The 17,857-nt window shown below is 46.1% G+C and overlaps 1 protein-coding gene across 2 annotated transcripts; it reads left to right on the forward strand.

Moving 5' to 3' along the window:
- The first annotated feature begins 171 nt into the window (after positions 1–171).
- Positions 172–16,883, forward strand: LOC115544138 (phospholipid phosphatase 2). 2 transcript variants are annotated; one of them, XM_030356967.1, is made up of 6 exons: positions 172–524; positions 11,366–11,517; positions 13,412–13,674; positions 13,956–14,013; positions 14,482–14,658; positions 15,022–16,883. In XM_030356967.1, the coding sequence occupies exons 1-6, from the start codon at positions 464–466 to the stop codon at positions 15,166–15,168; spliced, it is 858 nt and encodes a 285-aa protein (XP_030212827.1). In that variant the 5' UTR covers positions 172–463; the 3' UTR covers positions 15,169–16,883. The 2 variants fall into 2 exon arrangements, with proteins under 2 accessions (XP_030212827.1, XP_030212828.1); XM_030356968.1 differs by lacking the exons at positions 172–524; positions 11,366–11,517 and adding an exon at positions 12,592–13,158.
- Positions 16,884–17,857: the final 974 nt, after the last annotated feature.

Below are 17,857 nucleotides of genomic sequence, written 5' to 3' on the forward strand. Positions count from 1 at the left end.
GCGTGAGTGTCTGTTTGAGTTAGTGAGTGAGCGCTAGCGCGCGCGCGTGCGTGTGTGTGTGTGTGTGTGTGTGTGTGTGTGTGTGTGTGTGTGTGTGTGTGTGTGTGTGTGTGTGTGTGTGTGTGTGTGTGTGTGTGTGTGTGTGTGTGTATGTGTGGGGGAATTCTGAGAGCGCACGTCGTCACGCGTCGTCGCCGCGCACACCTTCTCAGCGGGAGCGCGCCGCGTATCTCGCCTCGCACACCTTGGCTTCAGCAGCGCAGGTAGAGGAGCGAGCGGGTCCGGAAGAACGAGCAGATCTGGTTGCTTGTTTCTTTATGTGTTTTACTTCAGGGAGACACACAAACACTCACAAACACCCACCCACCCACCCACCCACCCACAAACACACACACGTGCATAGTGACCGGTCACAACTTGGCTGTGAGCACCGTGTGCGGTTGTAAGGAACAGCAGAAGAAACATGACGGAGCAAGGCAGGAAGATGATCCTGGTGGTGGTGGACGTCCTCAGCGTGTTTGTCGGTGAGTGAGCGGCTCCTTGTCCTGTTGCAACATGGCTGTTGGCTCTTCAACTGTTACCGGGATCCACTGGGCTGCTTTGGGGAGTCCCAAGGCAGAGCAGGACGTGTTTGGCTCCAGCGCCTTACTTAACTCACTTATAATCATTACTTTAATCCTTTAATTCCATTGGACCACATTAAAGGTGTTCTGGGTGTGCGTTTGGGTGTCTTTTAAAAAATGGCAGTCAGGGAGAGTGTTATAGGGAAGCGATGTCACCTTTCAGTGCGTATAACAAGAGAACAGCCTACTCTTTTGGGAGGGCGCTGTTATCGATCGGATAACAGCGCCATGGATTGAAGATATTGACCAGCTAATCAGCAGGCTTCTGATGTCCACAACACGACCTGGAAACAGTGGCGGACGCTGGAGTGCTTCTGTGTTATCTGGTGCATCGTGCGGTGGTTGTTCAGAGGTTAACAGCCCAGTCAAAGGGCTTGTGTGTCTTGGATTTTTTTTGTTATTACGGAGGGATGTTGTTGTGTGTAAATACAGGTTGAAACTATAGTCCTGTTATCCCCCCCTACATCCCTGTAATTCCATGTTTTGTGTGCAGTGTTGCTCCGGTAATCTCTCCATGTGTCCATCGTTGATGGTTATTGACCTTTCTGAAGTTGGTTTCCTGCCTTTTAAATGTTTTTGCGTGTTTCCATTGAACTTTGATCGCCGGATGAGCAAAGGGCATTGGCCATCTCCTATGTTTGCAAAAGTTCTGGAATATTAGTGTGTGTGTGTGTGTGTGTGTGTGTGTGTGTGTGTGTGTGTGTGTGTGTGTAAGATGTGTTATGCTAGTCATGTTTGGTCGTATGTGCTGATCTTATGTTATGCAGTGTGTGTGTCTCTGGTCTTATGTTATGCAGTGTGTGTGTGTGTCACACACATACAGCATAACATAAGAACACACACACACACACACACACACACACACACACACACACACACACACACACACACACACACACACACAGTGTGTGTTTTATGTTATGCCGTGTGTGTGAACAGTCTTGTTCAACCTCCTGTTCAAACTTGTCCTAGAAAGACGGATGGAACCCTAGTTTTTATGAAACCTTTAGAAACAAGGAAACAGAGTTGACATCCTAAATCCTCTGTGCTAGTCTACAGACTCTTCCTCCTGAGCCTCTTCCTCTCCTTGTTGAAGTCACTTAATATCTGATCTCATCGAGTTCCGGGGACCGTAAGTCATAAGGTTGTTGTGGTACTAAATATTTTGGAAATAACTTTATAAAACAAAGTTTGTGAAGTGTTAATCCGACGCCCTATCCCACCTTGAACTCTGACCCCCAGAAGGTCCCCGTTGTTAAGGACATGAGGGAGATGAGGGACTGGGTCTTTGAGGGACATGAGGCACTTGAGGGACATGCGGGACTTAAGCCAACAACAGTTGTCACGACTGCACAAGTGAAACTGAATGGCTCAGTAAATCACTTTTGGTTCCTTTGATACGATACGTTTGCCAGTTGGGAGATCTGAGCAGATAGGAGTCTTTAGTGTCGTGATACCTGATACTTTTGTGATTCAAGGAAGTGTCAAGTTAAGGGAATGGAGAAGTGGTCACAAGGATTCAAGCTAAAATCAAATGATGCGGCAGGACCAGGTGTGTGTGTGTGTGTGTGTGTGTGTGCGTGTGCGTGCGTGCGTGCGTGCGTCCGTTCGTTCGTTCGTCCGTTCAGCGGGGGCCATCTGTTGAGTGACGGGGAGGAATGCTAACGACCGTTCTTCTGTTCAAAGCGCACATCCAGAAAACTGTGCGTGTGCGCTTGCGTCTGCGTGGGTCTGTGGTTCAAAGGAGCACGACATGCATGCATACGTTTTCAGCCATTATTGAGGAAACGTTGCCTGGTCATGACTCTAACCCCCCCCCCCCGTCCCTCTAGGGAACCCCTGGGGGTACTTCTTCATTCGTTGTCCTGCTCCCTACACTGCCTCCATACCTCCACCAGACCATAGGGCTGTTTCAAGACATTCACCGTGTGTGTGTGTGTGTGTGTGTGTGTGTGTGTGTCGTGTGACCCTACTCAGGCAGGACGTCCTCTCCTGGAGTTCTGGGTCAGAAAGGCTTGTGACGTTGCTGTCCTGTTGTCAGGCCAGCCCGTGTTCAGCTGTTTGCGTGTAAGCGACAGGCCAGAGCGGCTGTTTCCCGCCCGCACAGTTGTCGAGAGAGAGAGAGAGAGAGAGAGAGAGTGAGTTAAATATTCGGCTGGGAAGTTCATTCTTCACACTTGAAAGTTGTGTTGAAATATCGTAAAAATATCTTTCTGAATTAGCCTCTCAAGCAGACCCTGATTAAGATCCACACTGTTCAGTGGTGTGTGGGGGGGGGGGGGGGGGGGACTGGAAACAGCTGCTCCAGCTTGTCTCATTACATTTATATTTATAAAGCATTTCAACATTGCGCTGACTTGTTTACGACAGCGTCCGCCAACTGTTCGGGTGACAAATGGAGACGCACACACAAAAGACACACACACACACACAAGCACATCTGCTGCTTCCAACTATGTGCCAGTGTAAGCAGGGAAGCCTTAACTTCTGTGAACTCTTACATTCCGAGAGAGAGAGAGAGAGAGAGATTGATTTCATATCAGCAACACTTTGGTTGTGGTCGGTTAGGCAAACAGACGCCCTATATCTTTCAACATAGCGATATTCAACCAGAACTGATTACAAACAAGGAAGGTTCTCCTATACCTGTGTAGAGCTGTGTTGAAAAAATCGATTTTCCGATTTTTAATCGATTCGCATATTAATGACCGATTATCGATTCGTACGTCCAAAGATCGATTTTTTTAATAAAAAAAAAAATAAAAAAATGGAATTTTATAAGTTAAAAATTTATATTTGATATATTCCTGGAAAATATTCATGGGATTCCCCTGTACACTTAGGGTGCTGCATATTCTTGAAAACAAATCTTGAGTGTGGTTTTAGAACAGATTTGAACATGCTCATATAGACGCCATTCAGTGCTTTTACAGTTTAAAATGTTCTGTTCTTATGTTTGCACTTTAAAGAAAAATGCTCAACGTTTACATTTTATACTTCCAGTTTCAGTACTTCTCAGTTTATTAAGTGTGAGCAGTTTTAAAATAAAAATGCTTTTGGTAGCAACCGCTTTTGGGTGAATTCTTAATTATTTTCAAGCATAATAATAATGCACTGGTTAGTGTCCCAGTAGGAATCCACTGTTGCAGATATAGTCACCTCAATGATGTCCTCCATTTATTGTCCTGAATTATCTTTCTTGAAGGTAGATTGACCCTTAACCTTTTCATCAGTCTTCCAGCCATCAGTAACTACCAATACTTGTAAGATTTGCTGTTTAATATTGATATAATACTAGTTTTAATATGTTGCTTCTCTACACAGTCATGAAGTGAAGGAAACGGTTCAAATACATTTTTCATTTTTAATAACATTAACCCCCGGATCGAATCGAAATCGGATCGAATCGGAAATCAGATCAAAATCGGATCGAATCGGATGGAATCTGAGAAAATCGGAAAAAATCGATTCTGAAACTTAAAAATCGGAATCGAATCGATTCTTGAAATTTGAATCGAAACCCGGCTCTATACCTGTGGTTCATTGGTCGTCTTTGTTCCTTCAAAAAGATCTGGCAGGTTCCCTTAAGGGCTCAAAATATCAGGATAATATTGACTGGGCAAAAAGATACCAACGTAAGAAGCCTACATAATGAAACGATATAACTTTATTTGTCGATTTTGGCTTAAATTATTTTTGCAACCCTGGGCAGTTGGAGAGTGTGACTGACTGACACATCAGCCAATGGGATTGATCCACATGTCTCCTTATGATGCCGGTATCACAGGGTAATATCTTTATAACATCATAACTTTATACCAATAAGTCATGGTTAAAGTCCAACGTCTGCCTATAGCATCATGGCAGTGTAATATAGGAGCGGAAAGTACTATCTTACAGTACAGCACTTCTTTTGTTTGCAATTGACTTCCCTGACTTCATGAAGCTTTCCTTAATAATGTGTCAGCGGTGGTCCTAGCAGGACCTCCTGTCTGTTGTCATGGTAACAGACTCCTCCTCCTCCAGACCTGTTTGGGGGGGCTCACAGGTTCACCGGTTCATCCTGCGTACCTGAGCCTCTTGGACCCCTTTTAGATGTTCAGTCTGAACGCTCTCTGGGTGGCCCCTGGCCTAACGGATCAGGAGTGCATCTCATTCCAGCGAAAGCGTTCGAGTACGACGGCGTCACGACCACATCGTCGACGCGCCGCACGGAGGAACAGCGTCCGACGGAGCAGGGAGAACCACACCTGGCCGCCCTAATGTTGTCGCAGGCCGATACGGTGGACTTATTCCGCCGCAGACCATTGTTACTACACAATGTCGGGAGCGGTAGGACCGTGCTGAACTGGTTTACACCGCTGTATTGGCCTTCAGAGTGGGGTTGGGACTCGTAGCGACGACGGAGAGCTGAGAGCTACGTCCACGTGGGGCTGCTCGATTATGGAAACAATCATGATCACGATTATTTTGGTCGATATTGAACTCACGATTATTCAAACGTAACTGAGTGGGAAAAAAAAAGATTTTCAAACAGAAAATGTTCTTATCCAAAATAATGTACAAAAATGTATCCAGCTGTTCTATTTCTATAATACACTTAATGAAAGATTTTTATTTTTTTTAAACTAGATTCTATTAGTTGGTAGTTCGCTTGTCCCCCAAAAAAATATTAATCGCGGTGGACACGCCGTGTCTCTACAGGGTCTGTCTGGACGTGCTCGCGTTCTGTCGGAGCGGCGTGGAGCGACGGCCAACACGAGCCTATCTTGAGAGTCGAAAAACAGGAACATTTCCACTTCCTGTCGGGTCGGAGGTCGGGAGGAAGCTCGTTCCCTCATCCCAGATTCCACAACGTTTGTTTTCTCCAGGAGGAATCTGTGGTTCTGTGGAGACTTTCCCCTCGTCCGCTCTGTCTCGCCGTGTGTGTGTGTGTGTGTGTGTGTGTGTGTGTGTGTGTGTGTGTGTGTGTGTGTGTGTGTGTGTGTGTGTGTGTGTGTGTGTGTGTGTGTGTGTGTGTGTGTGTGTGTGTGTGTGTGTGTGTCCAGAAGAAAGACAATGGAAAAAGTCGCGACATTGTTCTCGGGGTTGTAGGTCCCGTAAAAGCCCAGGAAAACAGTAAAAATGTTACAGTAACTACATCACAAAGACGCCCCGCTGAGGCCCAGCGGGGCTCATCTCCACCCCCTGAGGTGGACGTAGGGGGGGTTAAGAGGGCAGTTTAGAGGTGGAGGCAGGGGTGGTTAAGAGGGCAGTTTAGAGGTGGAGGCAGGGGTGGTTAAGAGGGCAGTTTAGAGGTTGATGTAGGGGTGGTTAAGAGGGCAGCTTAGAGTGGAGATGGAAGTGGTTAAGAGGGCTGTTTAGAGGTGGAGGTAGGGGTGGTTAAGAGGGCTGTTTAGAGGTGGAGGTAGGGGTGGTTAAGAGGGCAGCTTAGAGTGGAGGTGGAAGTGGTTAAGAGGGCTGTTTAGAGGTGGAGGTAGGGGTGGTTAAGAGGGCTGTTTAGAGGTGGAGGTTGAGGTGGTTAAGAGGGCAGCTTAGAGTGGAGGTGGAAGTGGTTAAGAGGGCAGTTTAGAGGTCGAGGTAGGGGTGGTTAAGAGGGCTGTTTAGAGGTGGAGGTAGGGGTGGTTAAGAGGGCTGTTTAGAGGTGGAGGTTGAGGTGGTTAAGAGGGCAGCTTAGAGTGGAGGTGGAAGTGGTTAAGAGGTCAGTTTAGAGGTGGAGAAAGGGGTGGAGGTGCGTTTCTAAATAACCTAGAAAGGTTTGACAAAATAGCAAGATATGCATGTTCATAGTTCTGTGTTCTTCTGACAGAGCTATGCAACATCGATGCATAGCTCTGTGTTCAGGATGCATCAGGAGGCCTCCCTGCTGCTGGACTTGGCCCCAGGGTGAGGGGGGTGAAGGTGTAGAGAGAGGGGGGGGGCGGTGTAGGAAATACCTCAGGTTCATAAAGAGATGATGGACTCTGAAATAATAGAGGAGATTAACGTGTGTGTGTGTGTGTGTGTGTGTGTGTGTGTGTGTTAGACCCAAAGGCTTATCGCCACGTTATCCTTAGCAGAACAAACACCCTCTCCATCACCCCCACCCAGGGGTGGGAACGACCAGGCAGTGCGCTGGAAGGTGGAGCAGGAGGGGAACTACGTTACGCACACACACACACTTGCACAAAAGCCATTCCTCAAATGAGCAGGGCATGCTTGACGTGAGGCTCTCGAAAACAGGAAGGTGATGGAGTAAAAATCCTGAGGGCAGAGGATCAGGAGCCAGCTTCACTCTCCTGGTGTCCTATCAGGAGCCAGCTTCACTCTCCTGGTGTCCTATCAGGAGCCAGCTTCACTCTCCTGGTGTCCTATCAGGAGCCAGCTTCACTCTCCTGGTGTCCTATCAGGAGCCAGCTTCACTCTCCTGGTATCAGGAGCCAGCTTCACTCTCCTGGTGCTCATTCAAAAAAATAATGTTTGGAAAAAGTGTGTTGAAACAAATAGTTTGAATACATTTTAGATAAAATATAGAATAGCTGGTGTGTGTGTGTGTGTGTGTGTGTGTGTGTGTGTGTGTGTGTGTGTGTGTGTGTGTGTGTGTGTGTGTGTGTGTGTGTGTGTGTGTGTGTGTGTGTGTGTGTGTGTGTGTGTGTGTGGTAATAATTTGGAAAATAATGTTATTGACCATATTCCTTCACATCTAGTTCATCGAAATAAGCTCACAAATGACGAGACTTAAGCCTTGATTATTGTTCCACGTTCCCGCAACGCAATGACCACGTAGACCAGGGGTCTTCAACTAAATTTGATCAAGGTCCAGTTACTAAAAATTCCCTCCAAGAAAGGTCCGAACCTCTAACCTACCACCTCCTAATAGACTACTTTTGTCAAATACAATCAACACGGTGTATTTCCTTATAATTTCAGATGTATTTATTTTCAATTTCCAAATAGCTTACTTTTAGCAATGAAAAACAAGTAAGACAAAGTAATGCATATTAACATTTGAAGTAAACAAAACAGGTACATGAGGCCTGCATTTCAAATAAACACAAAGTGCATTAGGCCTACATTTCAAGTAAGCAAAACAGTTACACTAGACCAGGGGTGGACTGGGACAAAAATTCAGCCCTGGCATTTTCTGTCCAGACCAGCCCACTACATTATCAGCACTAGGGGTGGGACGAGACGAACGGGATGAACCCTGTACTTTATTAAAACAATTTAATCAAGTACATACATCCGAATAATGGTACAGCACTGCAAATAGCAGTTGTTGCTTTTTTTTGTTTTTGTTTTTCAAGTTTATGTCTCTTGTGCTGCTGACAAGAATGGTATGAAACCTGAACAGGAAGTTAACAGACATCCGGTGGTCGCTGCATCTCAAACCCCCATATCTACATATCTACAAAACCCTTGTTAAATATCACACTTAAATATCACACTTGACTAAATTCTTTCTTGCAGTTTTTAGTCTGTGAATGTGAAAATCTTTTGGTGTAAGCCCAGCATTAGTTAAAACCAGACTCGGACAATGATAACAAAATATCCTGACAAATAATCTAAATAGAAACATATTACAGACAGTAGCAGCATTAGAGCTGAAACTCATTTGTTTCAACTGTGACTCAGTCATCTCCATAAATAGAGAATTGAATGTTTTTCATTTGTAGCTGCGAGAAAAAGTCTAAGACATGAATTACAGGTCTGAAGAGATATACACTCATATTAGACATTAGACTTTTTCACACAGCTATAGATAGTCTGGGCTACTATGTTGTCACAAGTATAAAGTTAATTAGGTCACATCACATTCAATGTAAAAACGTTTTGTTTTGGACATGTCTCAAAAGGGAGCGTGTCTATGGTCCCCGGGTCCTATGTTCCCCGGGTCCTATTTTTAAAAAAGGGTCCTATGTTCCCCGCTTTTCCCAAAAAGGGTCCTATGTTCCCTGATATGTATGCGACCGGGGAACATAGGACCCTTTTCAAAAAAAGGGTTCTATGTTCCCCGGTCTGTTACTTTTTCCACCATTACTGCCAAATTCCGGCCGAGATAACTACCATTGCATGTCTTTACCTTTTGTGGAAGAGGGAGAGACGTCGGATAACCTGACGCAGTCTATTCATACGCCGGTAAACAAACCCCGAGAAGCCCAATCCCTACGAGAGCTCCCCGCGGTACGGCCATCTGGAGGCGCACAGAGCTTTTGGCCGTGATATTATTATACAATTATATTATATTATATAAAGAGCTCCGGGAGTCGCAAACGGCAACAATCACTTTCTCCTCCATGCTGCAGTTCACCCCGGACTGCACTGCACTGAGTTGGCCGGTTGAACGCTGATTGGCTGTTACATAGCATATATGCCTCCACTCGCTTCAAGACGACGCCACTGATTGGTCAAATTTGCGGGAAAGTTGTTGTGGCTGGTTAAAATTGCGACACGCCCTGAATTTGCGGTGATTGGTTGAAGTTGCAAATCGCAACATCTCAAAATCCTGGAGCGTCTGATCAATGGCTAAGGATATGCATGGGGCACTCTGAACAGCCGCATCAAGCTGTGACAGTGCGTCATCTGATAACATTTCGGATTTTCTGGTTGTCGTTGCATCTTACATTGGGATTTGCTTTCTTTTTTCACAATTCATCCCTTTGTTTACCTTCAAGTAATGTCTCGGCAGCGGCGTTCAAGCACTCCTTCACAACAGTCGCGTCACTGAAAGTTTTTTTATGTTGCCCCAAAATCCATGCAATCTTAAGTGAGCATTCATTTGCACGTTGCTGGCCTGTAAAAGAGTGTGTGAAGGCTCGCGTAGACCTCTCATACTGAGCTCTCAGCATATTTTCCGCGTTCTTACTTCTGACTTCTGGGGATACTTTTTCTTGAAGGATCTGTGTTTGGATTCGTAATGCCGCTTAATATTCCCCCTTTTATCAGCGCCACGGTTTCAACACATAAAAGAAACAACAGGTTTAGTACTGCCTTGCGGGAGAATGAACTTGTATTGGTCAGTCCATTCATCTTTAAAATCTCATTTGAAATCGCTCTTCCGGTAAAAAAACTATTTGATTGGCTATTTTTTGAGTGACGCTATTATGCACATGCCTGTGACAGACGGAGGGAGGGGGGTAGTTCGGTGACTGCATGATCTTCGCTCTGTGAAGATCATTACTTTTTGCTGTTTTTATGCTGTACTACGGACTATTCTGCCTTTCAATTTGTATTTCAGTGAGAAATTTCTTTATGAACATAATCATGCTTTGTATAGTGAATCATAAAAAATCATAAAAAATAAAATAAAATAATTATGCATTATTTTTAATTGGTCATGGGTCCGGATAGGACCGTCACTTGGTCCGCACCCTTTATGGTTCTGCGTCGGGTTTTAGTGAGCGGACCAATCACATCCCTTGCTGCTGCGTCCCCTCAATGGAAGGTTACCGTTTTTGGGAGGCGCATGTCCGGGCTTTGTGGTGGACGCAAGGAGGGTCCGCAAGGACGTAAGGGGTCCATAACCCCCTTGCGTTATGCGAACGTGGGACCATAATCAGCCCTTTATACTGTTGGAATCCTTCGAGTCTCAGCTTTCATATGTCATATCGTTTGTGTAGATCCCAGCTTCTACCGGGAGTAAAACGCATATGTAGCAAGCACCTAGCCATACAGTAGAAACGGGGGTCCCCACAGACAAACTGAAAATATTTGAAGCCGGTATGAAATTAAACAGTTAAACTGCGATTCAGAAAAAAATATAAATTATACTGATAATCTGTAATTTAAGTTACAAGATGATTTGATGTTGATTTGTTAAAATTGTAACGAAGGTTAACAGTTAAATATTGACCAAGTTACAAAGTTTAAAGTTTCAGAGAATGGACTTCCATTGAAAAAAATAATAATTAAAAAGTAGAAGCTTGCGATTCCAAGTTAATCTCTAGGTGAACATTTTAGGGAGGAGGTTGGTCCCAAATTAAAGTAGAATAAAACCTAAGAAGAATAATAGTTCAGCGCTGCATTCAGCACTCACTTAATAAAGGCTCGGGCAGGACCTAAATTAACTTTCTCGGAATGTGTAATAAGAAGAATCGCTTTCCGTCCCAGTTGGTTCAACAGGCCGGTGTCCCCATGGTTACCGAGGTCATCTTTAGAACGTCCAAATCCAGTCGTACGGCGGCTGATATCAGGGTCTGTACGTATTGTACGATCACACAAAGGACTCTCCTCCACACCGCCAGATAAGCGTGTCTGTGTGTATTCTTAGCCACTTCCTTCCACCTCGCCGCGTCCCGTCGTGGCCTGAGAGTCACCCGTCAGGTCCATCAGGAAGACGGAGTGGTTCGCGGAACGGAAACTCCTCATTGGTGGGAAAGTGCGTCAGTCGCGGTCGCTCAGTGGCTACTGGGCTGGATGGCGACTTGTTTCACTGTAACCTTCCACTCAGCATTTCTTCCAGATCCTTCTTGGATAAAAAAAGGCCCTTGCTTCTTCCGTTGTTGCTGGTCAAAGAGGATTCATGTCCTCCTCCACTTCCACTTCACTCAAGCACCCTACAGACCAGGCTGTCACGATTTTATTAATAGTCAATGCAGAAAATTAATGAAAAATGTACTTCTGGAACCAGGGCTTTCACCGTTGCGCTCTATGTCCTTACCGTTTAAAATGACCCCTTACCCCAAAACCTAACCCTAAAAATAACCTTAAAACCAATCAGTGATTTTATTTCTCTCTCTTCTCTTTTAACCCCCCCCCCTCAGCGGCCCTGCCGTCGGCCATCTTGACTCTGAGGTTCCGGCCGTACCAGCGGGGGATCGACTGCAGTGACAGCAGCATCAACTACCCCTACAGGAAGGACACCATCTCCCACGGCACCATGGCTGCCGTCACCATCACCTGCTCCATGGTCATCGTAAGCCCCGCCCACACTGTCACCAACACCTGCTCCATGCTCATCCTAAGCCCCGCCCACGCACTGGCCCCAATCCCCACTAGAAGCGTTCCGGACACGTTCCGCCTGATGGCTCAAGACGTGAATAATTATAATATATGAATTGTAAAAAAAGATTCTGATTAGAATGATTCATAACTTCATTATAATATTAGTTATAATCGACCCCTACATAATGTATATACATCAATATTATAACACATTAAATACGGTAGGATTTCTAGCTGTCATGGCATCGTCGCCGTCCGCTCGCGACACTGGACTTGGGATTAGAGAATATATGAGGCATCGACGCAGACTTTCTTTTCTTCCTTGCAACTGATTAGTTATTGATACCATAGATAGACTGTATAATATTGCAATTCCCTGTGAATTGCAGAGGGGTCGATGTGAGCTCATGGATATTCATGAGCAAATGCAAACTGATTGGCTGAGGAAGAATTCTGAGACACGGCTGCGAACCGGCAACCTTCAAAAATAGAAGAGGCGAGTATCGTAAACTATGTGCCGGTGTAAGTACCATATCGGCTCGGCTTCCAGATCGGCTCGGGGTCTGTCGTCTGCTGATTACGTTACACAATATCATTGGCTGTACGCTTGAATGGGCGTACATTGTGATTGGCTGTACGTCGGACAGTTGTGATTGGCTGTTTTGTGCTGTAGCTCTGGCTGTAGTCATAGCAACCACGAGGCAACAGCGAGCACATGTGTGAGCTCGAGTAGGTCTAGTTTCGGGTTGTGTTGCCAGATTGGGCATATGTCCCGTTTTTCCAGCCTAACGTGATTCAAAGTAGCCAAATCAGGCTGAAAATGTGCCCAATCTGGCAACACGGACGGCTTATCTTAACAGCCAAGATGATTCCGAGGGATGTTTTGTTTTTAGAAGAAAACTATCCATACAGATAGGTTGGGTATGGTCTATGTTCAAAATGAAAGATCATTACAGGCTCTTTAATTTAAGCCATAAAAAACCTTATTGCTGTAGATAGACGTAATCAGCAGACGACGGACCCCGAGCCGATCTGGAAGCCGAGCCGATGTGGTACTTACACCGGTCTGGGGACGGTTGCATGCCGTGCCGCTACCGTATTCATTGGAATAGCATACATTGACTATAATGGTTTCTATTGTCTTCGGCGATCGTTTTACTGCCGTGACGCTTCCGTGACGGTTCTGGTGGAAATTGGCCTTAAGGCCACGATGGGGACGCGGCAAGCTGGCAGGAAGTGGCTAAGAATACGCACACACGCTAATCTGGCGGTCCCGAGGAGAGTCCCTTGTGTGGTCGTACAATACGTATAGACGCTGATATCAGTCATCGTATGATCGGATCTGGACGTTCTAAAGAGGACCTCGGTAACCATGGGGACACCAGCCTTTTGAACCCACTGGGACGGAAGGCGTCTCTTCTTATTACACATTAAGAGAAAGTTAATTTAGATCCTGCCCGAGCTTTTATTAAGCGAGTGCTGCCTGCAGCGCTGAACGTCACCTGCTCCTCGGTCATCGTAAGCCCCGCCCACACTGACCCTCATCACCTGCCCAATGGTCATCGGAAGCCCCGCCCACACACTGACCCGCATCACCTGCTCCATGGTCATCGTAAGCCCCGCCCACAATGACATCACCTGCCCCATGGTCATCGTAAGCCCCGCCCACAATGACATCACTTGGCCCATGGTCATTGTATGCCCCGCCCACAATGACATCACCTGCCCCATGGTCATCGTAAGCCCCGCCCACAAGGTCACGTGTGTGTGTGTGTGTGTGTGTGTGTGTGTGTGTGTGTGTGTGTGTGTGTGTGTGTGTGTGTGTGTGTGTGTGTGTGTGTGTGTGTGTGTGTGTGTTCCATCAGATCATGTCGGGTGAGGCCTACCTGGTGTACGCCAAGCGGCTGTACTCCAACTCCCCTTTCAACCAGTACCTGGCGGCGCTCTACAAGGTGGTGGGCACCTTCCTGTTCGGCGCCGCTGTCAGCCAATCACTGACGGACATGGCCAAGTTCACCATCGGCCGGCCCAGACCCAACTTCCTGTCTGTGTGCGCGCCGGTGACCTGCAACGGCTACTTGCCCGTGATCAACTGCACGGGCATGCACCGCAACGTGACCGAGTCCAGGTGGGAAAGACCTCTCTCTGTCTCTCTCTCTGTGTCTGTCTCTCTCTCTGTGTCCCTCTGTTTCTGTCTCTGTCTCCTTCTCTGTTTCTGTCTCCGTCTCTCTGCGTCTGTCTCTTTCTCTTTCTCTCTCTCCATCTCTGTCTGTCTGTTTCTCTCTCTCTCCATCTCTGTCTGTCTGTATCTCTGTTTCTCTCTCTCTCCATCTCTGTCTGTATGTCTGTTTCTCTCTCTCTCACTCTCTCACACACACTCACATGATGCTCCATGTTTTGTGGTTCCAGGTTATCTTTCTACTCTGGCCATTCGTCCTTTGGGATGTACTGCATGCTGTTCCTGTCGGTGAGTATTTGTATGTGTGGGTGTGTTCTCTCTTGTCTTATCTAGATAGATATTGTGTATGTGATGTGTACTCTGTGTGTATGTATATATAGATATTGTGTATGGGTGAGAGATGTGTCCTTGATGTGTGTGTGTGTGTGTGTGTGTGTGTGTGTGTGTGTGTGTGTGTGTGTGTGTGTGTGTGTGTGTGTGTGTGTGTGTGTGTGTGTGTGTGTGTGTGTGTGTGTGTGTGTGTGTGTGTGTGTGTGTCATTGGTGTGTGTGTGTGTATATAGATAGATAGTGTGTGATGTGTGTAGATAAATAGATAGTGTGTGTGTGTGATGTGTACTCGGTGTGTATGTGTGTGGATAGGTGTGTGTGTTTGTCTGTCCTTGTGTATGTATGTGTATAGATAAATAGATTGTGTGTGTGTGTGTATGTTATGTATCCTGGCGGGTGTATAAGTGTGTGTACTGTGTGTGTCCAGCTGTACGTGCAGGCCCGGATGCAGGGCAAGTGGACCCGTCTGGTGCGGCCCACCATCCAGTTTTTCCTGGTTGCCTTCTCCCTGTTCGTGGGCTACACCCGCGTGTCCGACTACAAACACCACTGGAGCGACGTGGTGGTGGGCCTCCTGCAGGGGGCGCTGATCGCTTGCCTCACCGTGAGTCGTGTGTGTGTGTGTGTGGGTGTGTCTCTCTCTCTCACCCCTTATCTATCCACCTCTCTCTCTCAGTCGTATGTATTTGTTTTGCATGTTGTCAACGAGGAAATACAAATCTGGATCTCTGTTTCCCCTTCACCCCCTCCCTCCCTCCCTCCCTTTCTCCCTCCCTTCCTCTCTCCCTCCCTTCCTCTCTCCCACTCCCTCTCTTTCCCTCCTTCCCTTCCTCTCCCCCTCTCTGTCCCTCCCTTCCTCTCTCTCCCTCCATCTCCCCCTTTCTCCCTCACTCCCTTTCTTTCTCCCTCACTCCCTTTTCCTCCCTCTCCCTCCCTCCCTATCTCCCTCCCCTCCCGCCCCCTCCAGGTGCGCTACGTCTCTGACTTCTTCAAGCAGCGCTGTGCCCCCCCCCTGGAGGACCACGTGTCCGAGGAGCAGAACATGGAGCGCAAGCCCAGCCCGCCGGCCCCCGACGGCAACCACACCCGCTACAACTGTTCCGGGACGGTTTGAGCACCACCCCCTCCACCCCCTCCTCCTCCTCCACCTCCTCCAGCACCACTGCCACACAGTACCCACCGCTGCCTCCGTCGGCACAGCTCCGGCTCACGGCCTGTGGAGATAGCAGAGGCCGGAAGCCCCACACAGCCCGCTCTGGCCGCAATTTTGTGGTTGAGGTTGTTTTGTTGTTATTTGTACCGCATTGTACCCTGTGACTAACACGGCCCGCCATTTCAAAACACACGAGTGGGGGAAAATGAGTGGAACAGGATATGCGGGCGACTGCAACACTTCTATCACATGAATATGAAAATCACAACGACAACAGACCACTGTCGAGGCCGTACAGACTAACCCCCTGAACTTCATGATGGGAAACCCTATGTGTTCATCTCCTGGTCGAGCCAAAGTTTTGTGTGTGTGTGTGTGTGTGTGTGTGTGTGTGTGTGTGTGTGTGTGTGTGTGTGTGTGTGTGTGTGTGTGTGTGTGTGTGTGTGTGTGTGTGTGTGTGTGTGTGTGTGTGTGTGTGTGTGTGTGTGTGTGTGTGCGTGTGTGTGTGCGCGCGCGCGCGCGCGTGCGCGCAGTATTGTGGTATTTATATAGTGTTTCGTTTTAAGTCAAACTCTTGCAGTCTTTATTTGCTGGCTGCCAATACACTTTTTGTTCTGTTGACATAAAAGGGGGCAACTAGATATTAGTTTTGTCCTTGAATGGAGCTAACCATGCGATATGAAAGTGTTATTTTGTTGCTCGTTTGGGTCAACATAGTTTTTAGTTATTTAGTTTCCCCTACAGAGAACGGTTTGTACACTGGAGATGTCACCGGGCTGAGTACCCCATCTCTTAACCTTTTCAAAGAAATGGTTTGGTATTATCTGACTGATTTAGACGTCTCTAACCACCATATATATCTATTATACTAACTTTTAGTTTTTTTCAAATGTCTATTGTTTAGTTTAATTTGTCAATACGCTATTGCGGGAACAAGTTCAGCTTTCAAATGTGATGTTTTTTTTATATATATATCTTGGTATGTGTAATCAAATGTTTTACAAACGATCACGTTATTGCAGTATCTACAAAAAGAATTTACTTAACTAAATCAGTCGAATATTTTTTTTAATTTTGTATGGCTAACTGTAACACTGCATTTCTAATGTTTTTGGGCTCGACGTCGCAGCTGTTATTTCCCAGGTGATGTGATAAAGATGTAATTTTAACTTTTTAAATGGCTTGCTGTGTTACTTACGTCACCGGTACAACCACTATTTCATTATTTTTTTATATTGTTCTTCTGAAAAAAAGAGACCTGCAGTTCAGTCCTTCGTTTGACGGACAGAGAAGGTAGAGGCTCCTATTATGACGGAGGAAACCTGTGACCTTGGCGCGGGTAGATCTTCTTGTCTAGGCGTCATCATTACCTGCACTAGCTCTGCAGCTCCGTGACCGCTCTCGTTCTGGGGGGTGATCGTGAGCCGCGAAGTAGTGATCGTGTCGTAGCCTGTTCTCCCGAGGAGAGGCGGGCTGGGATTCCTCCGCCAGAAGAATGGGAGTGCCATCTTTCCCCAAGAAAAAAGCGATGGAACGCCTCAAGCTTTAAAACAACTTCCCAGATGCGACGAGGACTCGGGTACTTTGTATCGATAGTTTTTAGTTTTTCTTTATTTTTGTACTCCTAGCCAGCCTAGGTTCCGGTTCAACTGAATGATTAAAAAAATGAATTATGATTTGTTTCATGTAGGCCTACTTGGGGATAGGAAAACAAAATTTTGAATGTAAACGTTTTCTCTAGAGACATGGGCACAATTTCTGTAATGACAAAATGACCTTGAAAAGCGTGTGTGCGTGTGCGAGTAGGTCTTTTATCAGTTGAAAAGTTGAAAAGGGAAGAGATACTTGACCCAAAGCCACTTTTGGATTTATTGTAACATTTAGTCATGATTTAATATTGTCTAATCTTTCAGTCACTTTTCTTTTAAACAGAAGAAAAAAACAATATAAAATACTCGTGTTTCCATTCTCCGCTTGTAATAGGCCTACTGCCCCGCCAGATCTGTTGGTATTTTCTAAGTACACGTGTGCTCAAGTGATTTTTATTACCCTTTATTTTATAAGCGGAGCCCGACTATTGTTTTCAAACACGTTGCCTATCAAGCAACTAATAGATATTTAGGTTGGGGCAGCGCCTACTGAGAGGTGGGTTGGGGAGTTATTAATATAGTGCCGTTCTCCTTCCGATACAAACCCTTTCACAAGCAGACAAACAATGCAGCTTTGCAACATACAAAATGATTAAATTAATGATCTCATCGCCGGCTCTGAAAGTCGGGATGAATGCATGCTTTTAAACTTAAGCCCCACCCCATCCTCCTCGCGGAGAATAAAAAAATGAAACTAGAACTGCGAGCAAAGTCAATCCGATCATGAAGACGAACCGTGTTCCAATCAATGTCCAAGATTGGATGATTGATAATTGCTGCCGCCTGGTGGCTGAGAGTGAAACTTAATACAGCCAATGTTGGTCCGTTTGATTTCTAATGTATTTCTTTTCTTGACTAGAAAGAGGTGAATAAAACCTTGGTTACTTTTACAAAGCAGTTGCAAGAAGACCAATGCAATGCTAAAAGCAGCCTATTGCGTGACACAATGGACATTTGGGTTTTGTTAATCCGTCCCTTTGTCCAAAGAAAAACCTGTTACA

This window comes from Gadus morhua, chromosome 5, assembly GCF_902167405.1.
Source record: "Gadus morhua chromosome 5, gadMor3.0, whole genome shotgun sequence".
Classification (NCBI taxonomy): Eukaryota; Metazoa; Chordata; class Actinopteri; order Gadiformes; family Gadidae; genus Gadus; species Gadus morhua.